Raw genomic sequence first — 26283 nt, 5'->3', positions numbered from 1 at the left:
TGCGATCGACGAGCGGGGTTGACCCTGCTTATCGATCCGAGCACGCCCATTCGAAGGACGTTTGGGCATGCCGAGGTGTAGCGGGGTCTCCACTTTAGCGAGCATCTACCGAACTTTGGATGGAGATTACGGGGAAATATCCGAGGTTACGTGGAGGAGGGGGAACTTGGTTAAATAGAATGATTTGATTCGCCGGATGCACACAAAATAGTCCGAGTCGCTCATATATAACAGAAAATGCAATGGAAGAGAATAATAAAAATAGACCAAACGATCCGAAATAAAGGGCTGAAGTGGCGTGATCTCATAATAAAATAGCTGACGATAACTTGAAAATCAGAACCTACTCAATAGTCTAGGACATATTCCAGTCGAACGATATATGTGGGAAGTGTCCCCGCATCGCTTCGGCCAGCGAAGCATCCAATAGCTTGCGGTCCCCAGGGCTCAGATCCCTGCCGAGACTGTGAATGCCATCTGGCGCACCCACTAGCGGCTTTAGATCAGCCTCACAGATAGTCCCTGCGTCTGGAAGAGCACCGGTCTGGAAATAGTTTCGAATCGCCCTGGCTACGCAAAGCGAAGGCGCTGCAATCGTGGTATGCTATTCCGGCAATGAGCTGGGAAGTCAAGGAAACAAAGAAAAAGCAACGAGGACACTTACGCCTTCTGAATTTTGTTCAAGAACTGCCGATCCAGGGAATTGTTTGGACATGTGTTGTGCACTGATGAAGTTAGTGCGTTTTCCTAAAGTAGTAATCGTAAAGTAGTAAATCATAGACGATATGCATACCTGCGAAGAGGCGTCACTGGGTCCAATTTATTAGAGACGAATAGAATGGGATGCGCCGTGACACCGCCCCAAGGCCCTATATTATGTATGTTAACCCAGGCAAGGAACGCGATTTCGTAAATTTGCAGCATACCTGTAAACTTATACTTGGCCTTAGCTTGCCATCCCACACAGGCCATTTGTAGCTGAGCCCAGTAGTCGCCAAGAGTAGCACTATCGGACTTGAGTTGAGTCCATAATTCCTCGAAACTCTCCCGATCATGAAGTGTCATGTAACTAGCGTCAGAGCAAAGAATAGCCGCACTCGCGTATAGGGTGTTATCTTGACCCAGGCTACATTCCGGAGACCAAGGGCCAGCGATTTTACACGCCTTCGATGGACAGGTTTCGACATGCTTGCTATGCTTGAAAACGGCCATTGGCTCTGGGTCCCCCCTGTGAAAGTGACCCCATAAGAGTTGCAAAAGTGTGAAACGCAAGTAAAGGTTGGTACATGGAGACGCGGAGGATGGCCTTCAAGTCAGTCCAGGTCACGACCTCCGGCCCGTGGGTTCGAGAAGCCATAACCGGAATGGAATTGTTCAGGATCTGGTTTTCAAGTGTCCAATACGCATCCTTGATTACCTCTGGCCCGCCGTCAACATAGAAGGGACAACCGTCTGGCCCGGCAACATCACAGTATTGACCGAATTTGTCAAAGATCGCATCTGCATCCGCGATAACATTGGGCCCTCTCCCTTCGTAATATTTATCCATATCCACGACGCCATCCAGCAGCGCTCGTGAAACTCGATTTGGGAATAATGCTGCAAAGGTCGCGCCGAGGACGGTACCATAGGATCTACCCCAGTATAATAGTGGTTCTTTATCAACACGCCATTGCGTGCGTCTCAGAATAGCGCGCGACTCATCCACACCGTGGCAGTTATCATGAGTAACCTGTGCTTTTTGACCCTGTTTCTCGCGCCACTCGCCTTGGCGCTCGATGATGGTGACCAAGTCCTGGGCAACTAGGCGAGTATTCAGATAAGACAGCATGGGGTCGTCACCGTTAGCTGCACCAGCTCCAGCGTTCATATCAAAAACAGAACAACCTTGATTCAAGGCCTGAGTCCGCTGCCAGTTTCTTTGCAGGGCATTTGGACAACTCCCCAGCATACCCTCTGCTTCCAATTGTAGCTCCCATTCTTTTTGGGATGTAGGATCGGGAAAACACATTACTGCAGGCGTGGTTGCACCAACACCACGCGGATCAAATCCAATTATATCAAAATACCTGTCATTTTCGTCAAAAGCGGCTTTATACGGATCGTTCTCTGCATCAACAATAGTCTGCAGATTACGACCGGATAACAAAGCTGACAATGTTCCAGAGCCACCAGGGCCACCTAGTTGCTTGTATAAGTTACGATTCCGGGGAATTATATTCCATAGAACGGACTCACCTGGGTTGATCAAAACAGCGCCGCCGTATCGGGCATCCGAAACTGGCACCTTGGCGGGGATACGAACTATCGCAAGGGAAAATGTTCGATCGCCCGCCTCGGTGCGATTATAATCCATAGGTACTTGCAGGCGTGCACACTGGAAGCCATCACCGCAGTCCTGGTAGTCCAGCAAAGGCGAGGGGTAAATCTCGTCCCAGCTAAAAGGCGCCTCGGATCCACTCGGTGTAGGCCCTGGCCCTGGCCCGGGCGCTGGACTTGACGATCCAGTAGATGACCATGTTGTCCACGCAAGAAAGCCGGATGCCCCGAGTAGCAAGATCGCAGTCCAAGGCCTCCTCCTCGACGAAGGAGTCCGACGGTGCGGCAGCGGGCGTGGGTCGAGGGATTTCCAATCGTCCATGGCTCAGACAATGGACCGATAAGAGAATCAACAAAGGATGGGATGCCGCGGGGAGGAAGGTCCACACCCCTCTTCATTAAATAGTAGCGCGACACTCGTCGGAGAGTATACGGATAAGCAAGAAACCTAGCTCGCGATGGGCAGTGCAGGAGAAGTCAAAATTCCAGAACTCACTCTCCCACCCCTGGGGTTGACGAAGGAGAGAAAAGAGAATCAGATAAGAGCGGCGTGTTTGGGGGTTGACAGCGAGTGAACCATGGGCAGTGCCGATCAAAGGGTCCCGCGCCCGCGGGTGGGGAGAGGGACTGGCAGTGAGGCCTATCAGAATTCTTGGGGGCCCCGGTGTGAATGGCTGAGGTTGATCGATCACGATACCATCGATAAAATCAGGATCCATTGAGAATAGTGAGCATGCAGGCCCCGGTTCGCAAGGTTTTGCGCTGAGAAATCGGAGGGTTGTGATGGGCTGGTGGAGGGCCAGGTATGCAAGCCCACTGCACTACCCTCGTCGTGGTCATCCTGCAGCCCAGAAGAGCCAATATCCTTGGGTGGATTCCCCCACTTCCACATTTTGTGTGCATTGACGAACACGATCGACGATGGAGTTGGCCTCGGGTCATATTGTGTCGGTGTGATCGGATATCTTTGCGATTTGGAGAAATCACTGACTCAGGTATGCAGTCCGAAGTGGAGCCGGGGCTGCCTTTGTTTATTATGATACTCAAGGAGAAATCAATACTTTTATTTGCTGACTCTAGCTAAGATCGGTAAAGCGCACAAAGAAAAGAGAAATGAAGAACAAGAATGGATAACTCCGCTAGCCCGATGATGCCAGTATCACAATGTCCCCTTCCATGCATTGTCCAGTAGACCTAAAACGAAAAGAAAAAAGAAGAAAAGCTCCTGATACATGCCGCTCCACAAATATTAAATCTCTCGCCCCCAACTATTCGCCCGCGGACGTTTGCGCGGGCCTAATCCTTTAGGTCTGGGAAGTGACTGCTCAACACTAACCATGCATTCCACAATCTCATGAATATGATCGAAGTTTGCTCTTGAATATCGGGAGAAGTCTGTCCCAGAAATGACGCACTCGGTCATGATGCGCCGACTTGAAATGTGGCGCACACTGTTGCAAAGACAACGCAAAATGGAGAACCGACATGTCCGGCTTCTGAATGAGACTATTATACTTGCGCCGCGCCACCTCATATTTGACCAAGTACGCAAGCTGTTCCGCGAGGAAAAGACGGAATGCCACCCAGGACGGCCGCGACAACTTGCGGCGCCGCTCTCCCCATTCAGAAGCAAGGGCTGAGTTGAGATATTGCTCACCGAGCTGTACTTTGTGATCCACGACGCTGTAGGCTTCCGGGAATCTCGAAAAATGCGCCTCTAGGTTCGACAGAAGCCTCTTCGTCTCCCCCAGCTAGCAGCTTGGTATGGAGGCACATTTGGTCGAGGTGCCGGGTGTTGCAAGCCACGAGGCTCCCAGTTCGATGGGCCGGTTGATATCGCACGTGCCGGGCCTCTAGGCGTTTGCGGTGGGATTTGGGGCGAGCTGCTCTGGTCCATGCCCATCGACTCATCTGGATCGGAGATTCCGCTGTGGCTACCGTCTGATTGATCACTTTCATGCTCCTCGCTTATCACTGTCGAGTGTTCCGAGCCTAACACCGCTTCGGAGACCTGCGAACGAGTCCTTGGGGGTATCACCGTAAGACAAGGCTCCTGTTCAGTGATGGGCGAGAGAGGATTTGCTGGTCCGCTGGGGCGACGCGAATGTTGACTTTGAAGCCGATGTCCCGGCGTCCGGGGGGGGGTTCAATAGGGGTAAGGGCAGATTGTGAAGTAGACCGCAAGCCGCCATTCACAGAGCCCTCATCAGGTACCGGAGGCAACTCAGGCTCTGCTCTACTCATATCACCCTGTAGAGAATCCATAAATTGATCCACAGCTTGAGTGTGCGCCGTGCCCTTGATGGTGAAACCACCACCATCCATCTGCGGGCTGAGAAGAGCTGATGCCCCATTCGTAATCGTTGACTGTTTCGATGGGGACTGCGTGACCGAACTGGCATTGGCATTGGTATTGATATTGATAATGGAATTGGCGTGGGCAGGTACACCGTGACTCTCCGGCGCCGGCGCGCGCACAGCCTCTAGTCTGCGCTGAGCCTCGTCAAAGAGTCTATTCTCCGCTTCAAATTGCGCTTGCAGTTCGACTAGCTCACGACGTTTGCGTAGATCCGCGATATTCTGGCGCATCTGCTGGATCTGCTCATCCAGGCCGACTGTCCATGCTCGTGTCTTTGTCTGCCATTGTGGAGCCCTCGCGTGCGCCCTATTGGGGGCGATTTGCTTTGCAGGGTGGAGTGGGGAGAGGAGGGGAGTTCAAAGTGAAGGAATGCTTGAATTGGCTATCCTCTCACCATTACCAGAGCGTGACCAGCTCTCTCGTCCCGTTGACCTTTTTTTTTCTCTCCACAGAGCAAGACGCAGTGTGTTCGATCGCCAAGATTTTAGCGTGGCATGATTTGGCGGCGATCTGTGGCGGAGGGGAAGTCTTCCCCTGACCCACTCATTCTCATCCGCTTTATTTGCAGATAACTCCCCGACTCCCGTGCTCGTTTGCCATTTGGCTCGTTTGCAGCCTACAATTTTCATCTACGGTGAATATGGATGTGGATGGTCGATGCTGCCTGCCCTAGGCTATTTACGGAGTATGCACGGTAAGGGGTCATTGGAGATCGCTAGTATTCATTTCGTCTCACTAAGTTCATAATCATATGAAAACCGAGGCATGGCCTGATGCTTTCCTGAAGAATTCGGATATGCCGGATTTACCAGCGGCCGCTCTGCTCGAACTGGTTTTGGATGCTCTGCTCGGCGTGGCGCTTGGCCTTCTCACGGTCGACGAAGTCAAGACCCTTGGTCTCGAACTCGCGGTCAATGAAGGCACCAGCAAGACCGGCGGCGATCTCCTTGGCCCTGGCGTGGTTGTCAACCTGGCCTATGGGGAGATTAGCCATTGAATTCGTAGGAGATGGGGGTGGGTGGTGAATGATGACAGCTAGGAGGGGCTTACCGTTGCGGGCCTCGTGGTCCTCGTAGGCCTTCATGGCCTCGAAGGCGGCGGCACCACCGATCAGCTCATGGGAGAACTTGGCCTTGTGCTCCTCGGGGTTCTGGGAGTACTGCTGGTAGTTCTCGTAGTGCTGAGACTCATCGGAATCGTCTGTAGAAGGGAGGTGTCAGCACGGATGCACGTGTATGCAGGATAGGCAGAGGCAGCTGCATGGGGCTGCATTGCAATGGGTTGGGAAAGCTTAAGACTTACTGTCGAACCAACCCATGGTGAAATATGTAAAGTGTGAAGTAACTTGGGGAGAAGAGAGATAGAGAGAGATGATAGAGAAGAAAGGAAGAGGAGGGGCAGGGGGCTGAGGATAGCTACTTATAACCCCTCCAGAGCAGACCAGAGCCAGGTCAACATCATTGCTCGACCCCTCCCTCTGAAACTCGTCTAGGAATAGGCAACCTTGTGGACACACATGGCATCAGATAGGCCCATCCATCAGGAGTGAAACAACGCCATTTGCTGTGCCACTTGGTCCAGGGCTCTCTTGACTGGGCCAGGACCACCGGGGTTGCCTATTAATTGAGTGGCGCAACCAAGGGTAGGTCGAATTGAGAGGAGTGTGGCGGTGGATCCAAATCCAATCATTGGGCAATTCGAGCTACCATTGGCGATGAGGAGAGCAATGGGGTAGGTGATGTGCGTGCAAAGAGGGCTAAGCTTCCTAGCCAAGCTGGGCCGGGTAGGCGGGGAGTATCCACTCTAGCCTGTCTGACGCTTGGCGATAGGCTGCTCGGAATAGCGCCCAATTCCCAATTTGTGTATACGGTATTTAATTCCCCTGCGGTGACACGTGTGCAGTAGACCGATTTCCGTAGCGTAATCTGTGCCACTTAAGGCTGAACTGGTCGGGAAGGGGGCATAAGTGCTACACTCCATACTGATGCACTGGACGCACCGAATGTACTGAATATCCTACTTGAGTGGCTGATTGCAACCGCCACACTGGACAGGGGTTTGAAACATTAGCTATTATGATGTATTTATGTACAATTAATATCCTAGACTGACCGCGTACGGAGCAATGGCCCTTATAATCCACTCCATCCACTTTATGACTTCACCGTCTTTCTCCCACCTTCCCCCCTCTTCTCCCCGCTCTCCTATTATTTCCCAGGCGAGCCAAGCAGGCAAACAAACTTGCGGTCCGGAGTCGAGTCCAACGCATTCTTCACCAGGTTCCACACGTTGAGATCATACGCCTCGCCAATGTGTCCGACCGGGTCAAACTTGCACGTATCCTGAACCCACCAGTTGGACACTCCATCCTCCTGTACAAACGCAGTCTTGGGCGGTGTAACCAACTCATCGTACTTCGACGCAATAATAGTAACAGTGTTTCCCTCCTGTGCAATCGGCTTGCCATCATTCAATCGGAGAATCGCCGCACCGTTGGGACCGAGGTCGTCACAGGCACCACAGCCAACCGTCTGCAGGACATCACCAACAACCTCACGGGTCGAGTTACCGAGCAGGTAAGCGAGTTTATAAATATTGGCGAAAGTGGTAGCGTGTGTGGGCGGCGCGATCGCAACAACCTTATCGACCTTGTCGGAAACACCCTCGAACTTGGGCACATACAGACTCTGGAAGGCTCCCTCGGAGTGACCGACCAGGTCAACCTTGCTCTTGCCGGTCTTCTCGGTCACTTCCTTGATGTAGGCGGCGATTTCGGGCGCGGACTCTGCGATGGGCTTCAGGCCGCCCACGAATGGGAAACCATCGTAGGCACCGTAGGTCTTGGAGTAGGTGCAGTAGCCTTCGTTCTGCAGCCAGTATTGCAGGAAGTTGAGGTCCTCATAGTAGGTAGCGCCCAGTCCGTGCAGGAGCACGACCGGGTTTCCATCGCTTTTGCAGGAGAAATCATTGATGCCGGTGGCCCAGGCGGCAGACGCGCACGCGAGTGTGGAGGCAAGCACCTGGCGAAGAGAAGGCATGACGATGGTCAGGGGGGATCCTGGGGTATTTGATGGAGAGATAATTTGATATCTCAGCCTCTAGATAGGTTGAGGCTAAAGGATCTAAAGAAATGAACCATGGAAGTGTCACGCCGGAGTTTTATGAGAGATCTTGGGGGTTGTTCAGCTGCAACGCATCAGCCTCCTTTTCTCTTCATTTCCCGATCGGACACATCCAGACCCATCCGTTCCTGAAACTATCGATTGTGATTCAGATAGAGAACTGTGACTGGCGCAGCGATGTCATTGCGGAGCCCTAATGGGGTGCGGCTAGTCCTGTTTGGGCGTGGCAGCATCGTGGCTGAGTGGATCCCCGCCCAATCGGACTCGCGTGGTTTCCTCAGGTTCCCCTCAAGGCTTCAGCTTTGTTGTCGGAGTGGACCTGTCGAAAGCTGTCGCAAATTTCGGCCGTTAGGAATGCAAAGGTTTACTCGTACAAATAGGAGAAGGATACTCCAGACACTTAAACAAAATCATCTTCAACTTTTGAAAACCAATCGCCAGGCTATGATACGCTCGGAAGGATATCGCTCGTCATACAGTCCATAACAGAAGATTTAAATATACGAGAAGCGTTGAATCATCATTCATTCCGTGTTCAAAGGCGAGTTCTCCCGGACCGAGAGCTCCGCCATCCCACTGCCCCAAAGGCCTAGCGCGTGGCGTCGCTCCACGAGCTGCAGGACTTTAAGCATGAATCCCCGTTCGGGGCCGTTGTCCGGGAGCGCCTCCCAAGCAACCCGCGTGGGGAATGCAAGGCGATTAATCATATTCCCAGGGGCAGTTTGAATATACCACTGCAGTGTCCGACAAATTCCACAGCCGAAACCATATTGCTGGATCGGCGTGACCCGATCTTCGGGCCGGGTATCAATCGAGGAAAGGATGAGTCGAAACGAGTAGTACAGAGCCATTGTTTGTGCAAGGAGGAGATTGGGATAGGAGAGGATAGTCGGGACGAAGATCGCCCCAGTACGCAGGTCGCGTTGTTTGAAAATCGGGAATTCCTGGTCGGCGCTTTGCTCAACGTCCTGCGGAGCACCATCTGGGTAGTTAATAACCCATTCATTGTACCACTCTTCGAAGCGGGCTGTCAAATTGGTAATTCCATTCCAAAGGGCCGCTTGCTTGACGGCAATTTCCTGTGCGCCCATCAGGGATGATCGTTGTTCTTCTTGGAATATGTCTGATTGGGCTAGAAGGCCGGGGACTTCAACGGCGAGGTCCAGCAGATGGTGGTTGATATCTTTATTAGTCGTTCCAGCCGACCATGGGATGGTTTTCCATTCTTCGCGGGCGAGGAACGACGGTTGTCGCGCAGCCAGTGCACCGGCAATCTGTACATGGTTAGTATGATGGCCATGCAAATAAAGCGAATTATTTTAAACATACCCAGTACGGTCGCAGCTCTGTGAATAGCAGATGCTCAACTCCGTACATGTGATTCTCCGGACCTCGATGTTCAATGAGGCGCACAGCACCTCGAACATGAGCCGGGACACCGCGTTGAGTAGTACGTTCCACGCTCTGCATGGATTAGCAGCGAACAAAAACCAGGAGGAAAGCAAACATACCTCAAACGCGAGCAGAAGAGTCACAGTAACGAGAGTTGACTCTGCCTTGCATCGCTCCGGGTCATTCAAAGCATCTTGCAGTCCACGTAGCACACGCGGATAAAGTCTAAAGCCAGAGGCTTCAATCTGTTTATTCTGGACGGAGCGACCAAAGAAGGCGACAGACACTGCCTCGAACGCATCCGAGATCAACGGCGAAAACATTCGAATTCCTGCCGCGGCCCGTATGGCTCCTGCTTTGCCTGATTTGAGATCGACTTGAGGGCTGAAAGCGTCCACGAAACGTTCAACGAATACATCGACAGCCGGACGCTGCACGCTCATGATAGAGACCGTACCAGACGAGTCTGAACCACTGCCAATCGACATACGCTCCTCCTCCTCCTCCTCATCGTCGTCGTCATCCTCATCATCTCCAAGTATAATTGGGTCGTTGAAATTTTGTTCGGGGCTGCCGTTGGAGATTGTGTTGCGAATAGGGATAACGGAAACAGGCGAACTTTGCCGCAGGTAGTCATATTGCTCGTACGCTACGAATGGTAGAGAGTTAGCATATGACGCTGCTATGGTAACCACAAAAGCTTTGGGAAGCTCACCTTCGAGGCCCTCCCACGGCCCAACAGGGGTCAGGTCCTTCTTCAATCCACCTTGTGTCGTCCGAATATCACGGACCAAGTCGTCGACGACACTAAGCGGGGCCGAACGAATAGACTCAAATAAGCTCGCCAGCTGGTCCAGCCGCTGGAGGTGTTGAGTCTGGGACCCTGCATCAAAATGCGTTAGCGGATGTTTCACCAGCGCCATCGGAGGCTAAGCATCCACCGAGATAGAATCCGGGGTCGGGGAACGGAGCCTCGTCACGTACCGTCCTGCCTATCATTTATTCGAGTGCGGAGATCCTTGATCTCATCACGCAAGTTGCGAATCTCTTCGGCTTGGCTAATCGGGCGAGCATCCTCGTCGGGGACACTCTCGTACACACATTTGGAGGGGTATCCATGTGCGCAGCATGCATGGCATGGCTTGACGCGGTCACACTGGCGACACGGAACGAAATGTGTTAGCCTCAACGGGATCGGAAGCTATACAAAGGGCATCTCTTCAAGAGCCAGTGGGACGTTCTGGGTACGGCACGAACGGTCCCTCCCGTTCGGCCAGGGGCGATCTGAGAGCACGGTACCTTGACTTTGCGGAGCCGACAGACTTTACAGGATCGCGACTGGCGGTTGGACGCCTTCCTGACTCGTGAGTCGTTGGCAACTTGTCGCGTATCACCGACCATCAGGACGCGGCATATGGAGAGATGGAGGAGGAGGAAACATCGCGGACCAACGGCGCTGCGGGAATTTCGACGGTCAGATTGCCGACGTGGGCGTCCGAGATCTCCAGCTGAGTCTGGTGGATCATAGCCCCTCCGGACTAGTCTTGGACTCTGTAGCTTGGTCCATCGTCGATGCTGATAGGTGGTGGGTGCGGGACCCTGTTCCGCCCGTTGCGACCGGGCCCACCCTCGCGACGATACTATTGGCGTAACGCTGAGTGATGAGAGGGTGTAGCTCTGTCAGTCGCTCGAAGTGGTAATGAGGGTCCGGAACGTTGGGACAGAGCAAAAGGACCAAAAGTGAGGAGTCTCTCGAGAGAGTGGACGAAATGTGGTCTGATGGGCAGCCTGAGCATGCGATTGGTTCGCAGAGCTGGTCACTTTGCGCAACCAGAGGTCGACAAAAAACCGATTAGTTAGAGCAGCAAAAGAAACCATGCAATACTTGAGGATCAATTCTGTACTCTGTACTCCGTACTCCGTAGAAGCTTGGACGACCGAAGTTCTCCGGAGGCACGGACGGCTAGCTGGGCCTGGGCATCAAGGTCCTCCCTAACATTAACGTGCATGCAGTGGGTGTGTTGCCGGCTCCACCTCCAGGTTTTCTGCCATGAGGCTCGCAGAAGAATACTACCCAAGGTGCCGGTATTCTAAGTTTAAGATGATCTCAAAATGCAGAGTTGAGATGGAAGAAAACGGCTGACGTGAGACTAGTTTAGTGAGGCCTGCCTAGGTGAGAATACTGAGTATCATACTCCGTAGCAGGATAGTATTAACATCACGGGTTTCTCTACGAGTAGAGACCCTTTGACCACGATTAGATAGCATTATGTCCATAGATACTATAAAGTCCTACTGTGCTAATATGAGTTCAAAAAGAAATCATTTCTGGTAATTATCACGACCGCAGCTATAGGTTACATACACTCGAAGTCATGTGACCTACGCGCATCTGCTTAAGCGCAGTCCAAGCTCACCTGAAACAGATATATTCAGATTTCAGAGTAAGACGTAGTATTGCAGGCGAATCTTGAAAAACGAGGCGAAGCTCGAGCAGGGATGAAGCGCTCACATACCACCACGCGTAATGATTGGCCTAGAAACTCCGGTAATGTACAGCCACCCATGCATATGCAGGCTGCTCTGTGGTGTGAGCATTGATTGGCACCACGTTCAATGGTGGATTGCATTTCAATTGCCTTGATGTGGCCTCAGATGGAGGCTGTGGTGTCAGCCTCATGATCACTCCGGATTTTCGCGTCGCGATCTATGTTCCCTTCTCACTTTATCCACGACTCGAACCCGACCTATCTGGAGCACAGATTTCATAAGCTACACCATGTCAGACCCTTTATCTGTCACTGGAAGTGCGGTAGGCGTGATATCCTTGGGTTTGGTTGTATGCGGGGAAATCGTCGCCTACGGTCGTGACTATCGAGACTATGGCGGGGACATTCGAAATATGACGACCTAAGCCGAATCATTGTGCCTCCCCCTGAAAGCTCTACGAGAGATGATCGAAGAGACTCGCATCACTCAACCCGAAACCTCCGCCGATCTTTCAGAAAAGGCGATGTCCATCAATGCGTCCATCGCTCGACTTCAGGAAATACTCAAACGATATGGACCTACCGGTGCCTCGGATAACTTTTCTGGCAAGGCACGAGACCAACTCAAGAGGGCCGTGTATCATTTTCGCAAGGATGCCCTGCGAGATATGGCAGCAAATTTGGATAGCATGCAGAATGTTCTGAACACGACGCTTTTAGTGTATGCTTGGGCAAATTTCCAATCGTTGAATGTAGTATTGACCACAAGTGGCACAGATATCAATGGGAAGACACTATTCGCATCTCCCAAGAAATCCAGCACATGGTAATGACTCTTTCCTACTCCAGCAACTTTTGCTGACCTAGTGAAGCACTTGAAATGTGGCATGCCGCCGCCGAGCGTCCTGAAGTCCGTGTGCGATAAACACACCCAGCACCAACTGAATACGAATATGAACAGCGGTGCATTCGCAGAGAATGAATTTTCGATAAAGCAAAGCCAGAAAAGAGGTTATTAAAGCTACAGCTTGTACAGTCGCTGGCTGGGGCTTATGGTAACGGCTTCATTCAAAATGTCAACTGGGGCTGGCGGAGCTTCAATCAGTCCAGGTTTGAGGATAGATATTCCTGTTCATGAACCCGATCGAATATACGAATTTATCCGAACCGATTTACTCGCTGCGAAGGATTCAAGTACTGCATTACTGATGCTTCAGGACCAGTTCTCGAGTCGGAAGCTACACAATTCTTGTGTTATGCTGGAGGGTTGCAGAGCTGAATCACTTATCGATGTATGTACTAGTATATCTCAACCTGTCTTAAATGTATGGAGCCCTTATAATGTACTGATTATTGCGCGATAAAGCATAGCTGGCTTCCATCTAGAAAACATTTTTATCGATACCACTCACTTCCTTATAGATATTGGTGTTCAGCCTGTTGACTTTGAATATGACTGGAACTGTAATTTTTTATGGACATTGTCTCCACTTCAGGAGAAGAGTATTAAACTCATGGCACGCTTAGCCGATGTTGGAGTCATCTTTGATCTTAACACCTTTATGACTCCTTTCCTGAAACGAAACCTGCAGCTTATACTTCCTAAATCCGGTGAATGTATGAGGACGAGAGTTTACAAGCACCTGATATTTCAATTTTTCATTTGAAGCTAATGCTAAGTGCAGTGATATATGTGCCCGAAAGCGCAATAATAATTTGTCGCGAGACTACTGCACAGCTCAGGGAATCCCTTCGTCATCGTCGAATTCTGGTCAATGCACAGTATCAGATGTTTTCCTTATTGGACCTGGCCGTCGGGTGGCCAGAGGGTTTGGAAATTCTTCTTGAGTTTGGAGCAGATGTGAGGCAAGGCTTCTTTCCTCTTCTATACCCTGGTACAGAGTATCATTCCCCAGCCAGGATATTGCTGAGAGAGGGATGTATTTTCTCCATGTGTCTGCTCGATGAGAGTTTGACGTTGCCTGACCCTGACAAAGGAGAGAGAATGTTGCTATTAGTTGATGAACTGGCGGCAAGACGTAAAAGGCTGTGAGGACTCGCCGAGGCCTTATTACCGTCGTCAATCATAGCCAGCTGTGCTGAGGGGTCGCTTCTTGATGGCCTTCAGGCCCTCCAAGTTTATGACTTACTCGAGTCTCGCAAAACACATACAAACCATCCTCTCCAATCAAGGGGCTACTTTTTTCCATTTCAAAAAAACTGGAGATCGGGAGAATCTGTTTCCCATTGTTTGTACAAAAGGCAGTGCGCAGAAGCATTATACAGCGCAGGATTTCTTGTTTCTGATCAACTTGATCTCCATGGAGTGTCCCCACTTGGCTCTTTCAGATCAATACACTATTCTGTGACCCTTCGGTCAATACTAGAAGTCGCTCAGTGGCATATTTCTAAAGGGGCTAATCTCCACCGAAAGCGGTCCTGGGCAAATGAACCAATTGTTTATTTTCTGATATTGCCGATACTCCAAAGAGGGATTTCCGGTTACTGGTCAATGCGAAACTCTCATGCGGAGCACGCCAGCGATGTGGAAGAGGCTTTGAATACTCTTTCAGCAATGAGTACACATTTCCTTTCGCAGCCAGATGTCTCGGATGGATGCTCATGCCTTGCTCCCCGGGCGGATGCACGGCACTGTCATCCATTCTCCGAGAGATGACTTCCTGGCCCATGTGCGGCGCGTACGGTACGTGTCACGGCTGTTATACGCTGCTTTTCAACTATCTAAACGAGTGGGAGGAAAAGTACTGGCAAGATCCACTAGCATTCGCAGATCTTTGACTTTCAACGCATTGGATCTCAACCACAGTTGCTTCAGCAAAGCCAAGAGGGGCACAGTTTGTGAGAGGAATAACGACAATTCGGACCCAGAATCAACCCTAGTTGAATTTGAGTTCCTAGTGGATGGAAGATTCAGAGCTAAAGTTCAACGAGTTTCGCCTTCCGTTAAGGAGATTCCTGGCTGGCTATTGGTACAGGCGTGTCAAAGACCACCTTCTGACGCCACAGGACATTGAAGAGCAGCATATTGCTTGCGCAAGAAACATTGGGGTTGAACTAGAGTTTTGTGGGCTCTTTGTACCGGAGTGGATGGAGGTTTTGTTTGCACGAAAGGTGGAAGAAGTGGAAGGTGACGACTTGGAAAGCATACGAGTAGACTGAAAAGCAGTCCCGACAATAAGAAGCATCTCTTAATTTCTATAGTGCAAAGTCTGCATCAGCAAGCACCTTCTACCCCCCCTGCTTTGATTACAGACCAAGTCAAGCGAGGAAACGAATTTCAAGTTGATATGCAAGGTTCCCGAAAGAACCCAGTGTGTCGACGAAGTCCCTATGTAGAGGCTCGCTTGGGTACTGAGGCCTCGAATTGAGATTTACCCCTGCATTTAGCCAGAGAGCGATCGCCAAGATACTAAAATGTAGTGAAACTAGAGGACAGTGCGATTATCCAAGGAGAATGGGTGACCCCATTGTGGAAGGGAATCTAGTATTTCCAGAATCATAGAAGACCAGGAGGAAAGCCGAGGTGAAGGGTATGATGAAAGCTCCGCACGGAGTAACTGCGAGGTCTGTGGCTTGGAGGCGGGAGCTTGTTGAATACCAAGGGATCCAGCCATGTCTTGGGGTAGATTGAGAGCTGGTGACCTGCCTCGTTCGGTCACTTTCCACTGCAGTGCAAAAGGAGGATCAGGTGACTTGCTTCTGGACTCACCAAAACTTACCTCCACCATGATGTAACATGCAACACCCGCATCTCATGGCCCAAGGGAGCGAGCCCAGCCAAGACTTTCAACACGGGCCCGGACTCGGTTTTCCTTCCAGTGCTCTCGGGCTAGCCACCAGACAAAAAAGGCGATAGGCGGAGAGGAAGTCAAATCAGGAGATGAAACTCAAAAAGGACGCAGGCCCACGGCTGATCTCTTCTCCTCAACCATCTGCCCCGGACTTACTCCGAACGCCTCAGCACCTAAGCAAAAAGAGGTTTGACCCGACCAAGCCTCAATATGCAGCAGCAAGATTTCGTGGGGGAACAAACTTTAGACTGCCCGTGATCCACTCACCCCGGATATCAGTGGCCTCCTCTCCGCAAACCCCGTGGCTGCCGCCTCCACCGTGAGGGGTCCGCCGCGGCCGGCTCTACCTATCACCATCCAACATACCTAGCCACCACGCCATTGACCCTCGTGTCTCTCCGCATACCTGCTCCCTGACCTTCCCCTATTGGCACCGGCAACGCGGAAATCCCCCACGTTTTCATGCTCCCCCAGAAATCAAGTATGTGATCGCCACAATTAGCAGGAAGATAACACCTGCATCCAATGCGCGTGGCCATTCGGAAACGCGTTGTGACATGGGCCTGTTTTTCATACGGGGCTCTGTCCCCTTGCTGTCTCTCATAAAGAGCTCACTCTCCCCGATCTGCGGAGTAGATGCGAATACAGCTCCATTTCCCCTCCCCACTTGATAATTATCCACCCAATTCCACACCCTTTTTGCTTTTTCGTTATCCATCATGACGGACGCGGAAAAAGGCATCACTGACTCGGAGGCGATGGGGGAGAAGGCGGGTATCTCCCATGATGAGGTCGTGCATATCACGCGCTTGACAGAGGAAGAGTTGGTGCTTGAGAAGAAATTGCGTCGTCGCATTGACTCTTTGATCATGCCATTGGTCGTTCTGGTATACTTGTTGAACTATATTGACCGGTAGGCGATAACCCTGATAAAGCTTGTGGCGCAGTGTACTAACTAAATCTACAACAGCAATAACTATGCCGCAGCCAGGTTGCAAGGTCTGGAAGCTGACCTCGGCCTCACTCCAACCGAATATCAGACGGGTCTATCAATTCTATTCGTGGCGTACATTCTGATGCAAGTTCCCAGTAACTTGATTCTCAACTACATGGGACGGCCGTCACTATATCTTGGGTTTTTCGTTACTGCCTGGGGTTTGGTCTCTGCTTTGACAAGCCAGGTCAAGGGATATGGTGGCCTGGTGGCCTGTCGGTTCCTCCTGGGTTTCGTCGGTAAGTAAATATCGGTCGCAAATGATCGCTGAAGCGTCTCGACTAATGTATAATCTGGTTTATAGAGGCTCCATTCTTCGCCGGCGTGCTCTTCTATCTCTCCAAATGGTACACCAAGAAGGAATTGGCTTTCCGCATGAGCATCTTCTATTCTGGCTCTCTGCTTAGCGGTGCCTTCGGCAATTTGATCGCGGCTGGCATTTTGAGCGGTCTCGCTGGAAAACGGGGAATGTCGGCGTGGCAATGGCTTTATATCATTGAGGGCACTATCACTATCTTCGTTGGTATCGTGATCTGCTTCGTGCTTCCCGACTTTCCTGAAACTTGGAAACTTCTGACGCCCGAAATGCGCAAGGTTGCTGTCCGACGTCTGGCGGTTGACGCGGCTGAAGCTGACCAGGACGAGGGAGGCGGCATGAGCCAGATTAAGGGTCTGAAGCTGGCCATGACCGACGTTAAAACCTACGTCTTGGCTCTGGCTTATATGTGTATCACCGGTGCGGCTGGATTCCAAAACTTCTTCCCGACTCTGACGAAGACATTGAACCCCGACCCCATCATCTCACTGCTGCTGGTAGCACCTCCCTATATCTTCATGGTGATCTGGAGTCTGGGGCATTCCTGGTTTTCCGACAAACTGGAGGTCCGATTCTGGTTTTTCTTCTACCCTATTCCGATCACTATTATTGGTTTTGTTATCTTCATGGCTGCACCGGAGACGTTCGGCCCGCGCTACTTCTCGATGTTCCTGATGATCTTCGTCTTCGCGCAGAACGGTACTCTTTACTCATGGATCGCGGGTGCGCTGCCTCGGCCACCTGCGAAGCGTGCCGCCGCCTATGCCTTTATCAACTCGATCGGAAATTCCGCAAGTATTTGGACCCCTTACACTTATCTCGACAAAGAAGCGCCACACTACTGGACAGCCCTTGGAGTTTGCATCGGGCTACAGGCTGTTGGTGCCGCTTGCGGTATCTTCATGTACTTCAATCTGCGCTCACTGAACAAGCGACAGGAGCGTATGGCGAATGAGGATGTCCAGCTTACACCGAAGGATTTGAGGCGATTGCAGCTCACGGCTGACAGCGAAGGTATCGATATTGCAGCAGCGAGGAGGTTGCAGAAAGACTTCCGATATGTGTTGTAGAGCTCTGATATTCCATTTTATGTACCAAAGACGAATTTGAACAGTTCCAATACCCTTGACATGAATGACTATTCAAACCTTAGCATTCCTGTACCCCACATTCTTATTAGAGTCTCCCGCCGGCCCCATGCCTGGGAGCGTAAGGGAGAGGCCCAGGCCATGGTGTACTCAGAACTGTCTATGAACTAGGCCATACCATGTAAACAAAATCAGAAGTCTCCCTTGTACAAAGCAACTGCGGGGCTCTCAACCATCCCTGCAGTGGCGCAATGACTCGGAGACCTCCAGTGCCGCGGAAAGTACCTTTTGGCGTTTTTGGGTCGTGCCATCACGACCGGATTCAGCAAGCGACCGCGGGGTTATAAAGGCACCTGCGACCCCAAATTACGAGGTGGCCTCGCATTCCCCTGCTGTCCCTGAAATTAATCAATTTCACACTGAACAGCTTTCCCACTCCATCGCTTCCCATCGCTATTAATTGAACTGCGTCAGTCCTAGTTCCGTCCAACCTTTGATCGAACTCCTTTCATCCCCGCCTCCATCCGCTATGCAATCCGCACTTACACGCCCCATCCTTCGTGCTACCGCACCAGTAGCCCTCCGATCCTTTGCTACTACGCCAGCCATCATGGGAGCAGGAGACACGGGCGCCCCTAAGCCGCGGGGCTTTTTGGCCGAGTGAGCTTTGACAGCTCCCCAATACGTGACGTCATCACTAACAGCGGGCAGAAAGGACCAGTTTCAGCGTCGCGAAGCTGCCCAGGAGGGTCTGTGGATTAAACAGCAGGAGAAGGAGAAGTAAGTGTCATTTCTCTTCAAGAAAAACAAACCAGTTGGGGAAGAAGTGCGCTAAAAATTACCCAGGCTCGAAGTTCTCCGAAAAAAGCTGAAGGAACAGCGCAAGCACATGGACGAGCTGGACAAGCACCTGTACGTTTCACCCCTCATCCCTTCGAAAACCAACCTCCAAAATCACACTTCAGTCCTATCGCTCGGAGACTAACTTATCGAAGGGAGGACTATATCAAGAGCCAGGGTGGCGAGCAGAACTAAGCGCATTCGCACCATTCTCCACTCCTCCGCTTCACCAACTCCCGCACGATCGATGGCGAGTGGGCCCCAAAACCCTTCAATCCCTTCGATTCATGAATTTGAATCAAGTCATATTGCATGCCTATTACATATTCTTTCTTCGATGGTTGAGAACTTTCAGAAGCCACAATTCATGTATGCGATCATACCACATCCAAAATGAAGATACCGAAATTACCATTTTTTCCCCACTGCATTCTATCTTTGTCCCGCGCTATGCTATTTTATACGATGCCTTTTATAAGCAGATGCTTTCGTTCGTCGTTCATTCATTAAATCTTTGCCTGCCATCGCCACCGATAGCTCAGACATGCCCAGCGCGCCATGATGAACATTCCCAATCCAACGATCAGGACACTGCCCAGATAGGCCACCATGGCCTGCTTGCCCACTTTCTCGAGCATTTCACCACCGATTGGGATACAGATGAGGGTTCTGCGATAATCAGCAAATGGCACATTATATAACATTGATTTGGAAGGGGTGTCACGGTAAAAGGACCACATACGCCAGACTGACAATCGAGTAGCAGATTCCGAATCTACCCTCCCACCTCGCTCGCCTTCGAGATCTGTCCAATGCAGGCGGGCGCAAGACTCAAAAATGATCCCGAGGCCAACCCGAAGACGCAGCTAAAGACATATAGCCCTGGAAGTGTGTTGCCAAAGGGGAGCCAGATCACAAATACGGCAAAAACTCCGACTGCAATTAGTGCCGTCTGGGTGTTAATACGGCCGTACTTGTCTGCAACGCCTCCTGCAATCAATCGGCCGATCGTAGAGCATCTGGTCGGCCATGGTAGTCAGCTATCAATTCTGCATCAGTATCACGATCTTTGATGTAAAGGCTTACACGTTCAGAAGTGAGAGAAGAATCACGCTAGTTGACGTGCTGAACCCCTGCATCACAACGTAGGTCGGGTATAAACCCAGTCCAGCGAAAACCTCCAGCTCCAGGCCTAATAAGAATTAGCCTCAATATCCTGCTCTAGCCAACCAATTCGTCATTGGCCACCACGTTGAACTCACTGAAAGTCCCCAGAGTCAACCAAGTAAACCTGGTATCCTGAAACGCTCTCAAATTGATACTCGACCGACTCTGCCCCTTCGGCAACCTCGATCGAACCAACATAATCCCCAACGAACACAAAATCCCCACAATCAACGCAATCAACCGAATCGCCCACTTATATCCAAACCACGTGAACCCGGCCCTCAACACAAGCGGGAAAGTGACACCCCCAAGACCAGCCCCAGCCATCGCCGTCCCCATCGCCATGCCAACCTTCCGATCAAACCAATGCGGCACCGCCGCCATAGCAGCCGTACTCAAAAACGCTGCCCCAGTTCCCGTCAAAACCCCCCAGCGTGAGAACAAAATGCCAATAAAGCCGACACTCAGCCAGTAACAACAGACCCGCCACATAAGTCACAGTCCCGAATATCAAAATGCCCGTCGGTCCATACCGATCAAACATAGGTCCAATCTGCACGCTGAGCGCTAGACCGAAGAAAGTGAAGACTCCGGGAATCCAACCAACAGCACTGGTCGAGTAATCGGCCAATTGGTGTGTGGCGAAATAACTCTGCAATACACCGGTCGAATTCATCATTCCGTAACTACTCATCAACAAGAAGAAACAGCCCAATACAACAAGCCAGGACCGGGTTCCGCCGTCTGGGAATGTGTCGTCGACATTAGGGTCCCGGACGTGCGTTGTGTGTGTTGTTATGGCTGATAGTGCGGCTGGAGGCTCGATGATCGAGAATGCGGAGTGTGGAGCTGCGCCTCCGCCTTCTTCTTCGTCGCGGATTCCTCCACCTCGGATGCCATCGTTGCTGCTCTGGGCGGTTGTTGTTCGGCTGAGATTGATGCTTGGCGCAATGCTTGGGCCTGGGGTATCAAGTGCCGGGCCCAATGCTGGTCTTTCTGAGACTAGGACGGTAGTTTTGACATCCGAGGCCATGTCGTTTCAGTATATGATATACCTAGGTAGCAGGATCAAACTGGTGAGTTTGTTTTCGTTTCGGTTTACTTTGTGTGTGTGTGTGCGGTGCGAGTTGTTACAAATTGTTAGATCGAGAGAAATAGAACTGAAATTTTGACAAGTGGAAGTGGAAAGCAGCGAACCCCGCCATTCAAAATGCGATCGGATTCATTGTCCATTTTTCGATAGTCGGCTGGCCCGTCCGATGGTGGTGAGTCATATTTGATAGCAAAGTGTGTTGCGGAAATATTTTGATTCGTGCGTGGACCCTTTCCCACTCCGAATTATGGAGTTTTGCGTCGGGGAAGATCCCGACGCCCTCTCGGGAAATGGCTGTAGGGCGTGGGAGGTGGGGATCGGGCATCTGATGACCCACTAGGGTTGGCGGGTATTTGAAGTATAAAGGAGATATGGCTGTACTTTATTTGAACTGGGAAGCCCTGTCTATGAGAGTCGAGAATCCCTGGGGGGGATAGTATACAACTCGGAGATATCGTGTAGTCGATATACTTTGTTGACGCGGGCACTGGTCATCGGGTGACTGCCTGAAAAGTCAATTCGCAAAGGCTGAGCTGAGGGTTATCCATAAAACAAGCTTGGGAAATAATGGCCATTCTCATCAATATGTGCATATGTTTTTACTTCGTAATTGGGTGGTGAAGTGGCCTGGTGCTGATTTTGAAAGAGTATCATCGATAAAAAAGTCGGAGAGGGTTGTTTATCCATTTCGAGCACATCACGGGGACATTATAGCTTCTCTAGTAAAATATTAGCCATTAATTATGGAAGTTTACCTAGTATTGATATGGTTTAGCTGCCGTTTGGTCCACTTTAGCCCACTAGTCAATTAATCAGATGTTAATTACCTGGACACCTCCGTACCTAGTGTGATGCAAGCAAAGAAATCAATATTTCCGCATTCTTCACTCAAAGGATATAATATTAATTCTATAGCTCCTCGAAGTAGATTTTAGAAGTAAAGTGATATGCGTTGGTTTTCAAACATTGGTCATGTTGTGTCGTCGGCATTTAGAGAGGCAGCTGGATGGATAAAAAGGATTATGAAGGACCAGGCCACCACCCTTCATGCAAAAAACATGCCGATTGATGAGTCCATATCTGCAGCGTATATCATATTACTTATATCTTCATTGAAACCTCGATTATAGCCAGGGTTGGAGACTTTTGCGCGGGTGCGTTGCTCAACCTGCCGGTGTGACGCGCGCCCGGGTTGTGGGTGGTGGCATGATCCAGTGGCGACACTCAACACTCAAGAAAGAAGAGAAGCACCCGGACTTTTCCAGCGATGGTGGGGTGATCCTGCACTGGCAGTTTCAACACAATGGCCCCATGATCTGCAAGTATTTCGATCTATGATTCAGAATTACGATTTGATCGATTGAGGGTCAGAGTATATATGAGGGTCATCGCCGACCCCTCACCACAACCTTATCCATCACCACTACCACTACCACTACCATCACAAATCCATCGCTCTAAAAGCCACAACTACAATTATGCATTGCACAAGACTCCTGGTCAGGAACGTCTCACCGGCAATCAAGCCACGCAAGAGACCTTCTCCTCTCTGCACCCAAATATCCACAGTCACCCACCCTCTCTCAACGCCAAACCCCCCCCACAGACTCCGATCAGCTCGCATACCGACTCTGCGAACTCTCGCTACAAAAAATCCAAAAAGAAGCCCGGGCCTCCGAGCCGGACCTCAGGCACGTTCTCGCTTGCACATCGATGCAACGGCTCGCCCAGGAAGATCTTCTTCATCGACTTCATGCTTTGCAAAGTACATTGCCCGTACAAACGATACCACTACTTCCTGGCTGTGATGAACCTTTCATGTCGGATGAGGAAGCATGGGATATGAGATCATTGGAGGAAGCAGTGGAGGAACTGGAAAGAGCGAGTCGGAAGGGCGAATTCGCTCGATATATATGTTTTCAACAGATTCGAGAAATGTGACTTCAAGATTCTTTACCTTCATCATTTCCCTTAGTTCACATTATTACCATCATGATAGTGCGCAGATGGAGTTTCCCCCTGTTGGTACTAATACTAGTACTAGTAGTATAACTACTGGGTCCTCCCACTCCAGGCTCGTTCCTTCCTCATATCCCCGGGGCCCGCTCGGCTCCCCTTATCCTGCATGGCTCTTTCCTCAGACACATAACCTTATTTTCACCACCTGGGCATCCATGGATCGATATTGATATCTCACGCGCATGGCCATTCTTCTGTTTACTTGGTGCTTATTCCCTCTCTCATTCTGACCCCCTTCTTCCATGGCTTTCTGCTGCAACCCATCACTTCTCTAGATGCCTCGACATTAAGTGAAATTAAGCCCATTTCTTCATCTAACGCCAGCGTATCTGATAGCAGACTACTCACTTCTGCCCCAACCCGATTGACTGCCAAATTTAAGTTCAAGTTCTCTCACTTTCATTCCCCTGGTCACTTGACTCGAGCGTGTTTTTCCACCCCCCCCCCCCCCAGTACGTCGATTCTTCATGATTGAGATCCGCTCTCAAGGTTTTTCTTATCGGCGCATTATCAGCGAGCATCTCGAGGATTCTGGTTGTGACTATGGGAATCCAATGACGGCCATCTAAATGGTGAATGGAATATCGCCCAAGATTCTCTCACCTTGATACTTATATGGTCTCCGTTTTCCGGTGAGGGTATGTGTTTGGGAATTTGCGCATTATAACGCAAATGCCATGGCCAGGTTCACTGCCTTTTTCCAAACTGGAAGGCTCAACTTGAAGTTGGTCTGGGCTTCCATTTCACCCTTGGCCTAGACTATAAATATCTCAGTGTCTATGGTTTCAATCTTCTCTTCCGCATCTACCTACGACCGAATTATCATGATCCTTTCGAACATGAACACATTTATGGTGAGGAAAACCTGAGCCTTTCTTGCATGTCACTCACGGCATTGCATCAGCTTCTACACTCCAGGCCGATTCCCAAAAGTCCATCTCTGCAGACCGACATCGCGAATAAACCTTTCCACCGACTCTCTCCACGAGGCCTTCGTGCTCAGGGCGCTGTCCAAACAATCATCATCTCCGACTTCCATTCTCCCGAACCTCCACCCCCTCATCCAACCTGACAATCCCCTTTCATAATTCCGGTTTGTCAATCCCTCGAACGACTTTCTCCAATGATCTGATACTGACAATATAAATCACAGAGGAATATATCTCACTCTCCGACACCGAACCTCGACAAATACACCCGAATACTTCATCCTTACTGATTCCTCCAAGACCCCGGCCCTGAAATTATCAGGACCAAAGTCGGAATTTCACAGCATTCAGTGACTCCTTATCACCCGGACTGGCTCGCCTATATAGGGATACCTTCTACCAACTGCCAAAAATGGCGAGCTCAGGTTTCCGTGCTGCCCCAGCTACCTCTTCCGACCCCAACACAATCCACCAGATGTGCCGCCAATGCAAGAGAGTCCTCCCGATGGATTGGTACATGAAAAACGGAGCAGCTCTCAAAGCGTGCTTTGAATGCCGAGATTCCTGTCAACATGTGCGTAAACTTTGTCAAATTCGGTATGAATGCAGTTCGGCTAATCAGAGTATTCCAGAAAAAGCGGGCGAGAAGAAGGAAACTTGCCGAGATCAATGTCCAATTGAGGCAAAACCCCATACTGAACCGGATGATTGTTGAGAATTCCATTAGAGAGGCATATGGCCCGATGGATCTTCCATCGAATCCGCCGGACATCAGTACCACCACGCTATCTAGCGTCGTCGAACCCGACGGACCCTTCACCTCTACCCTGGCGTCGAACCCGGTAGCACCAGATACTCAAAAAGAGATCTCGCCGATTCATGGGAAAAGCGCAACCCTCGCAGCAGCCGAGAGCATGAGGAAAGCACTTGACACGTTCCTTTCCTTGGTAAAGAAGGGGAGCTGTGCCACCAGTCGACAGCCGTCCGCCGAATCGAGCTCGCACAATATCGTGGAATCAATCGAAAAATCGATTAAGTCCGAATCTCTGCGTAGCCAATCCGAACCAAGCGACGACGCAGGTAGCGACATCTCTGGCCCCAGTCATTTTGTTTGTATGCATTGCGGAAAACCGCGAAGTATCGGCCTGCGATATGATGATATCTGCGTGTACTGCTTTGAGAAAAAAAAAACAGTACTGCGTGTCGGGCGATCATGAAACCGATCAGAATGAGTTTTTCGACGAGGACGGCAATGAGTATGATGTTTGCAACGATTGCCGGGAGGAATTGTTGAAGATGGAAGAGATGAAGATTGAGATCGATATCCAGATCGAATGAGCGGTGTGATTGTGATAGGCGTTTTGATACTCTAGCGATTTGGTTGGTTCGATCGTTCTGGGGATATGCATGTGATGCCGTTGCTGTCCTTCCTGATTTTGCGCGTTCGCTGATTTGTTGATACAGACGGCAGTTGCGGGAAACATGGTGCGAGTATAGTATTTTTTTAGAGACAGAATGTGATACGTTGAAGGTATTCGAATGGGTATGTTAGTAGGCATTCTAGTAGGCAAATCGTTTGGTAACTGAATGGCAGGTTAGTAGCTACCTGAAGGTAATCAACTTTCCGACCAAGTAGGTAACCAAGTGGGTACTCTAGTAGATTTCCTAGACAGGAAACGTCGGATATGAAACAGTCTCTGGTTATCAGCAGTAATCGGCCAGATAGATACACCGATTGCTAGTCAAACCAAACCTTAGGAAGCGTATCCTAGTACTACAATAAGATGTCTTTTGACGGGATGCCTAATTCGGGCTTGGCTGACCCCGTGCGCCCGCTTACTCAGCGGGAATTTTAATCGCCGACCGCGTGGCATCGGAGGTCTTGGCACTGCGACCTCCGATGGAATCTATGGAATCTTGGGAAGCTTTGAAATCTTTCGAACTTGTCAACTCGGACTCCGTGCATTCTCCTTATCCGGTCTATTTGGTGGCTGCGTCTTATCAATCAGCAGTTCCAGATCCTGTTCTCGACCGCGTCACGTATATGCAACCCCACTATTTGTTCAATAAAAGAGTCCAATTACTTTTCTCAATCTCAGGGTCCCGATGTGTCAGCGGAACGGGCTGTTAGATCGGCCGCGAGACTCCACTTTCTAGTCACTACAGTTTGGGTTCGCAGAAATTTCGACCCCATTCATCCATTTCCCGCGTGGGGCGAGCTGTCGAGTCTCACGTTGAATCTGACTTCTCTCCATATTAGGGGCAATTCCCGAAAAAATTGATCTGTCGGCCTTTGTCTGCGGCTCGGGATAGCCTCGTGATATTCGACAACGGGCATTTCCTA

The 26283-nt window shown here is 50.6% G+C and overlaps 13 protein-coding genes across 13 annotated transcripts; 6 read left to right on the top strand and 7 right to left on the bottom strand.

Moving 5' to 3' along the window:
- Positions 1-355: 355 nt before the first annotated feature.
- Positions 356-2641, bottom strand: N7509_009400 (alpha/beta hydrolase; the record flags this gene model as incomplete). Its single annotated transcript, XM_056634037.1, has 6 exons — positions 356-604; positions 665-725; positions 794-869; positions 927-1228; positions 1287-2181; positions 2239-2641. The coding sequence occupies 6 exons, from the start codon at positions 2639-2641 to the stop codon at positions 356-358; spliced, it is 1986 nt and encodes a 661-aa protein (XP_056484657.1).
- A 1084-nt stretch (positions 2642-3725) lies between these two features.
- On the top strand, positions 3726-3959 carry N7509_009399 (uncharacterized protein; the record flags this gene model as incomplete). Its single annotated transcript, XM_056634036.1, has 1 exon — positions 3726-3959. One exon carries the CDS (start codon positions 3726-3728, stop codon positions 3957-3959), a length of 234 nt encoding a protein of 77 aa, XP_056484656.1.
- A 77-nt stretch (positions 3960-4036) lies between these two features.
- Positions 4037-4908, bottom strand: N7509_009398 (uncharacterized protein; the record flags this gene model as incomplete). Its single annotated transcript, XM_056634035.1, is given in 2 exon segments — positions 4037-4343; positions 4358-4908. 2 exon segments carry the CDS (start codon positions 4906-4908, stop codon positions 4037-4039), a joined length of 858 nt encoding a protein of 285 aa, XP_056484655.1.
- Positions 4909-5483: 575 nt separating this feature from the next.
- N7509_009397 (DUF3759 domain-containing protein) lies at positions 5484-5996 on the bottom strand (the record flags this gene model as incomplete). The annotated part of the gene is made up of 3 exons (XM_056634034.1): positions 5484-5653; positions 5729-5878; positions 5981-5996. The coding sequence occupies 3 exons, from the start codon at positions 5994-5996 to the stop codon at positions 5484-5486; spliced, it is 336 nt and encodes a 111-aa protein (XP_056484654.1).
- Positions 5997-6885: 889 nt separating this feature from the next.
- N7509_009396 (esterase/lipase family protein) lies at positions 6886-7716 on the bottom strand (the record flags this gene model as incomplete). Its single annotated transcript, XM_056634033.1, has 1 exon — positions 6886-7716. The coding sequence occupies one exon, from the start codon at positions 7714-7716 to the stop codon at positions 6886-6888; it is 831 nt and encodes a 276-aa protein (XP_056484653.1).
- A 608-nt stretch (positions 7717-8324) lies between these two features.
- N7509_009395 (Zn(II)2Cys6 transcription factor domain-containing protein) lies at positions 8325-10593 on the bottom strand (the record flags this gene model as incomplete). The annotated part of the gene is made up of 6 exons (XM_056634032.1): positions 8325-9074; positions 9130-9264; positions 9312-9841; positions 9908-10075; positions 10177-10348; positions 10492-10593. 6 exons carry the CDS (start codon positions 10591-10593, stop codon positions 8325-8327), a joined length of 1857 nt encoding a protein of 618 aa, XP_056484652.1.
- Positions 10594-12145: 1552 nt separating this feature from the next.
- On the top strand, positions 12146-12511 carry N7509_009394 (uncharacterized protein; the record flags this gene model as incomplete). The annotated part of the gene is made up of 1 exon (XM_056634031.1): positions 12146-12511. One exon carries the CDS (start codon positions 12146-12148, stop codon positions 12509-12511), a length of 366 nt encoding a protein of 121 aa, XP_056484651.1.
- A 2616-nt stretch (positions 12512-15127) lies between these two features.
- Positions 15128-15430, bottom strand: N7509_009393 (uncharacterized protein; the record flags this gene model as incomplete). Its single annotated transcript, XM_056634030.1, has 2 exons — positions 15128-15367; positions 15422-15430. The coding sequence occupies 2 exons, from the start codon at positions 15428-15430 to the stop codon at positions 15128-15130; spliced, it is 249 nt and encodes an 82-aa protein (XP_056484650.1).
- A 782-nt stretch (positions 15431-16212) lies between these two features.
- Positions 16213-17873, top strand: N7509_009392 (putative MFS transporter; the record flags this gene model as incomplete). Its single annotated transcript, XM_056634029.1, has 3 exons — positions 16213-16406; positions 16464-16726; positions 16792-17873. The coding sequence occupies 3 exons, from the start codon at positions 16213-16215 to the stop codon at positions 17871-17873; spliced, it is 1539 nt and encodes a 512-aa protein (XP_056484649.1).
- A 547-nt stretch (positions 17874-18420) lies between these two features.
- Positions 18421-18926, top strand: N7509_009391 (uncharacterized protein; the record flags this gene model as incomplete). The annotated part of the gene is made up of 4 exons (XM_056634028.1): positions 18421-18551; positions 18603-18671; positions 18738-18803; positions 18887-18926. 4 exons carry the CDS (start codon positions 18421-18423, stop codon positions 18924-18926), a joined length of 306 nt encoding a protein of 101 aa, XP_056484648.1.
- A 311-nt stretch (positions 18927-19237) lies between these two features.
- On the bottom strand, positions 19238-20931 carry N7509_009390 (MFS general substrate transporter; the record flags this gene model as incomplete). The annotated part of the gene is made up of 5 exons (XM_056634027.1): positions 19238-19400; positions 19511-19750; positions 19818-19923; positions 20111-20302; positions 20382-20931. The coding sequence occupies 5 exons, from the start codon at positions 20929-20931 to the stop codon at positions 19238-19240; spliced, it is 1251 nt and encodes a 416-aa protein (XP_056484647.1).
- Positions 20932-22049: 1118 nt separating this feature from the next.
- N7509_009389 (uncharacterized protein) lies at positions 22050-22329 on the top strand (the record flags this gene model as incomplete). The annotated part of the gene is made up of 2 exons (XM_056634026.1): positions 22050-22078; positions 22122-22329. 2 exons carry the CDS (start codon positions 22050-22052, stop codon positions 22327-22329), a joined length of 237 nt encoding a protein of 78 aa, XP_056484646.1.
- Positions 22330-24511: 2182 nt separating this feature from the next.
- On the top strand, positions 24512-25156 carry N7509_009388 (uncharacterized protein; the record flags this gene model as incomplete). Its single annotated transcript, XM_056634025.1, has 1 exon — positions 24512-25156. One exon carries the CDS (start codon positions 24512-24514, stop codon positions 25154-25156), a length of 645 nt encoding a protein of 214 aa, XP_056484645.1.
- Positions 25157-26283: the final 1127 nt, after the last annotated feature.

Source organism: Penicillium cosmopolitanum (genome assembly GCF_028827165.1).
Source record: "Penicillium cosmopolitanum strain IBT 29677 chromosome Unknown utg000009l:1.0-9042332.0:1.0-9050551.0, whole genome shotgun sequence".
NCBI lineage: Eukaryota > Fungi > Ascomycota > Eurotiomycetes > Eurotiales > Aspergillaceae > Penicillium > Penicillium cosmopolitanum.
Note: the sequence above shows the minus strand (reverse complement) of the source record. Positions and strands in the feature narration are given on the sequence as shown.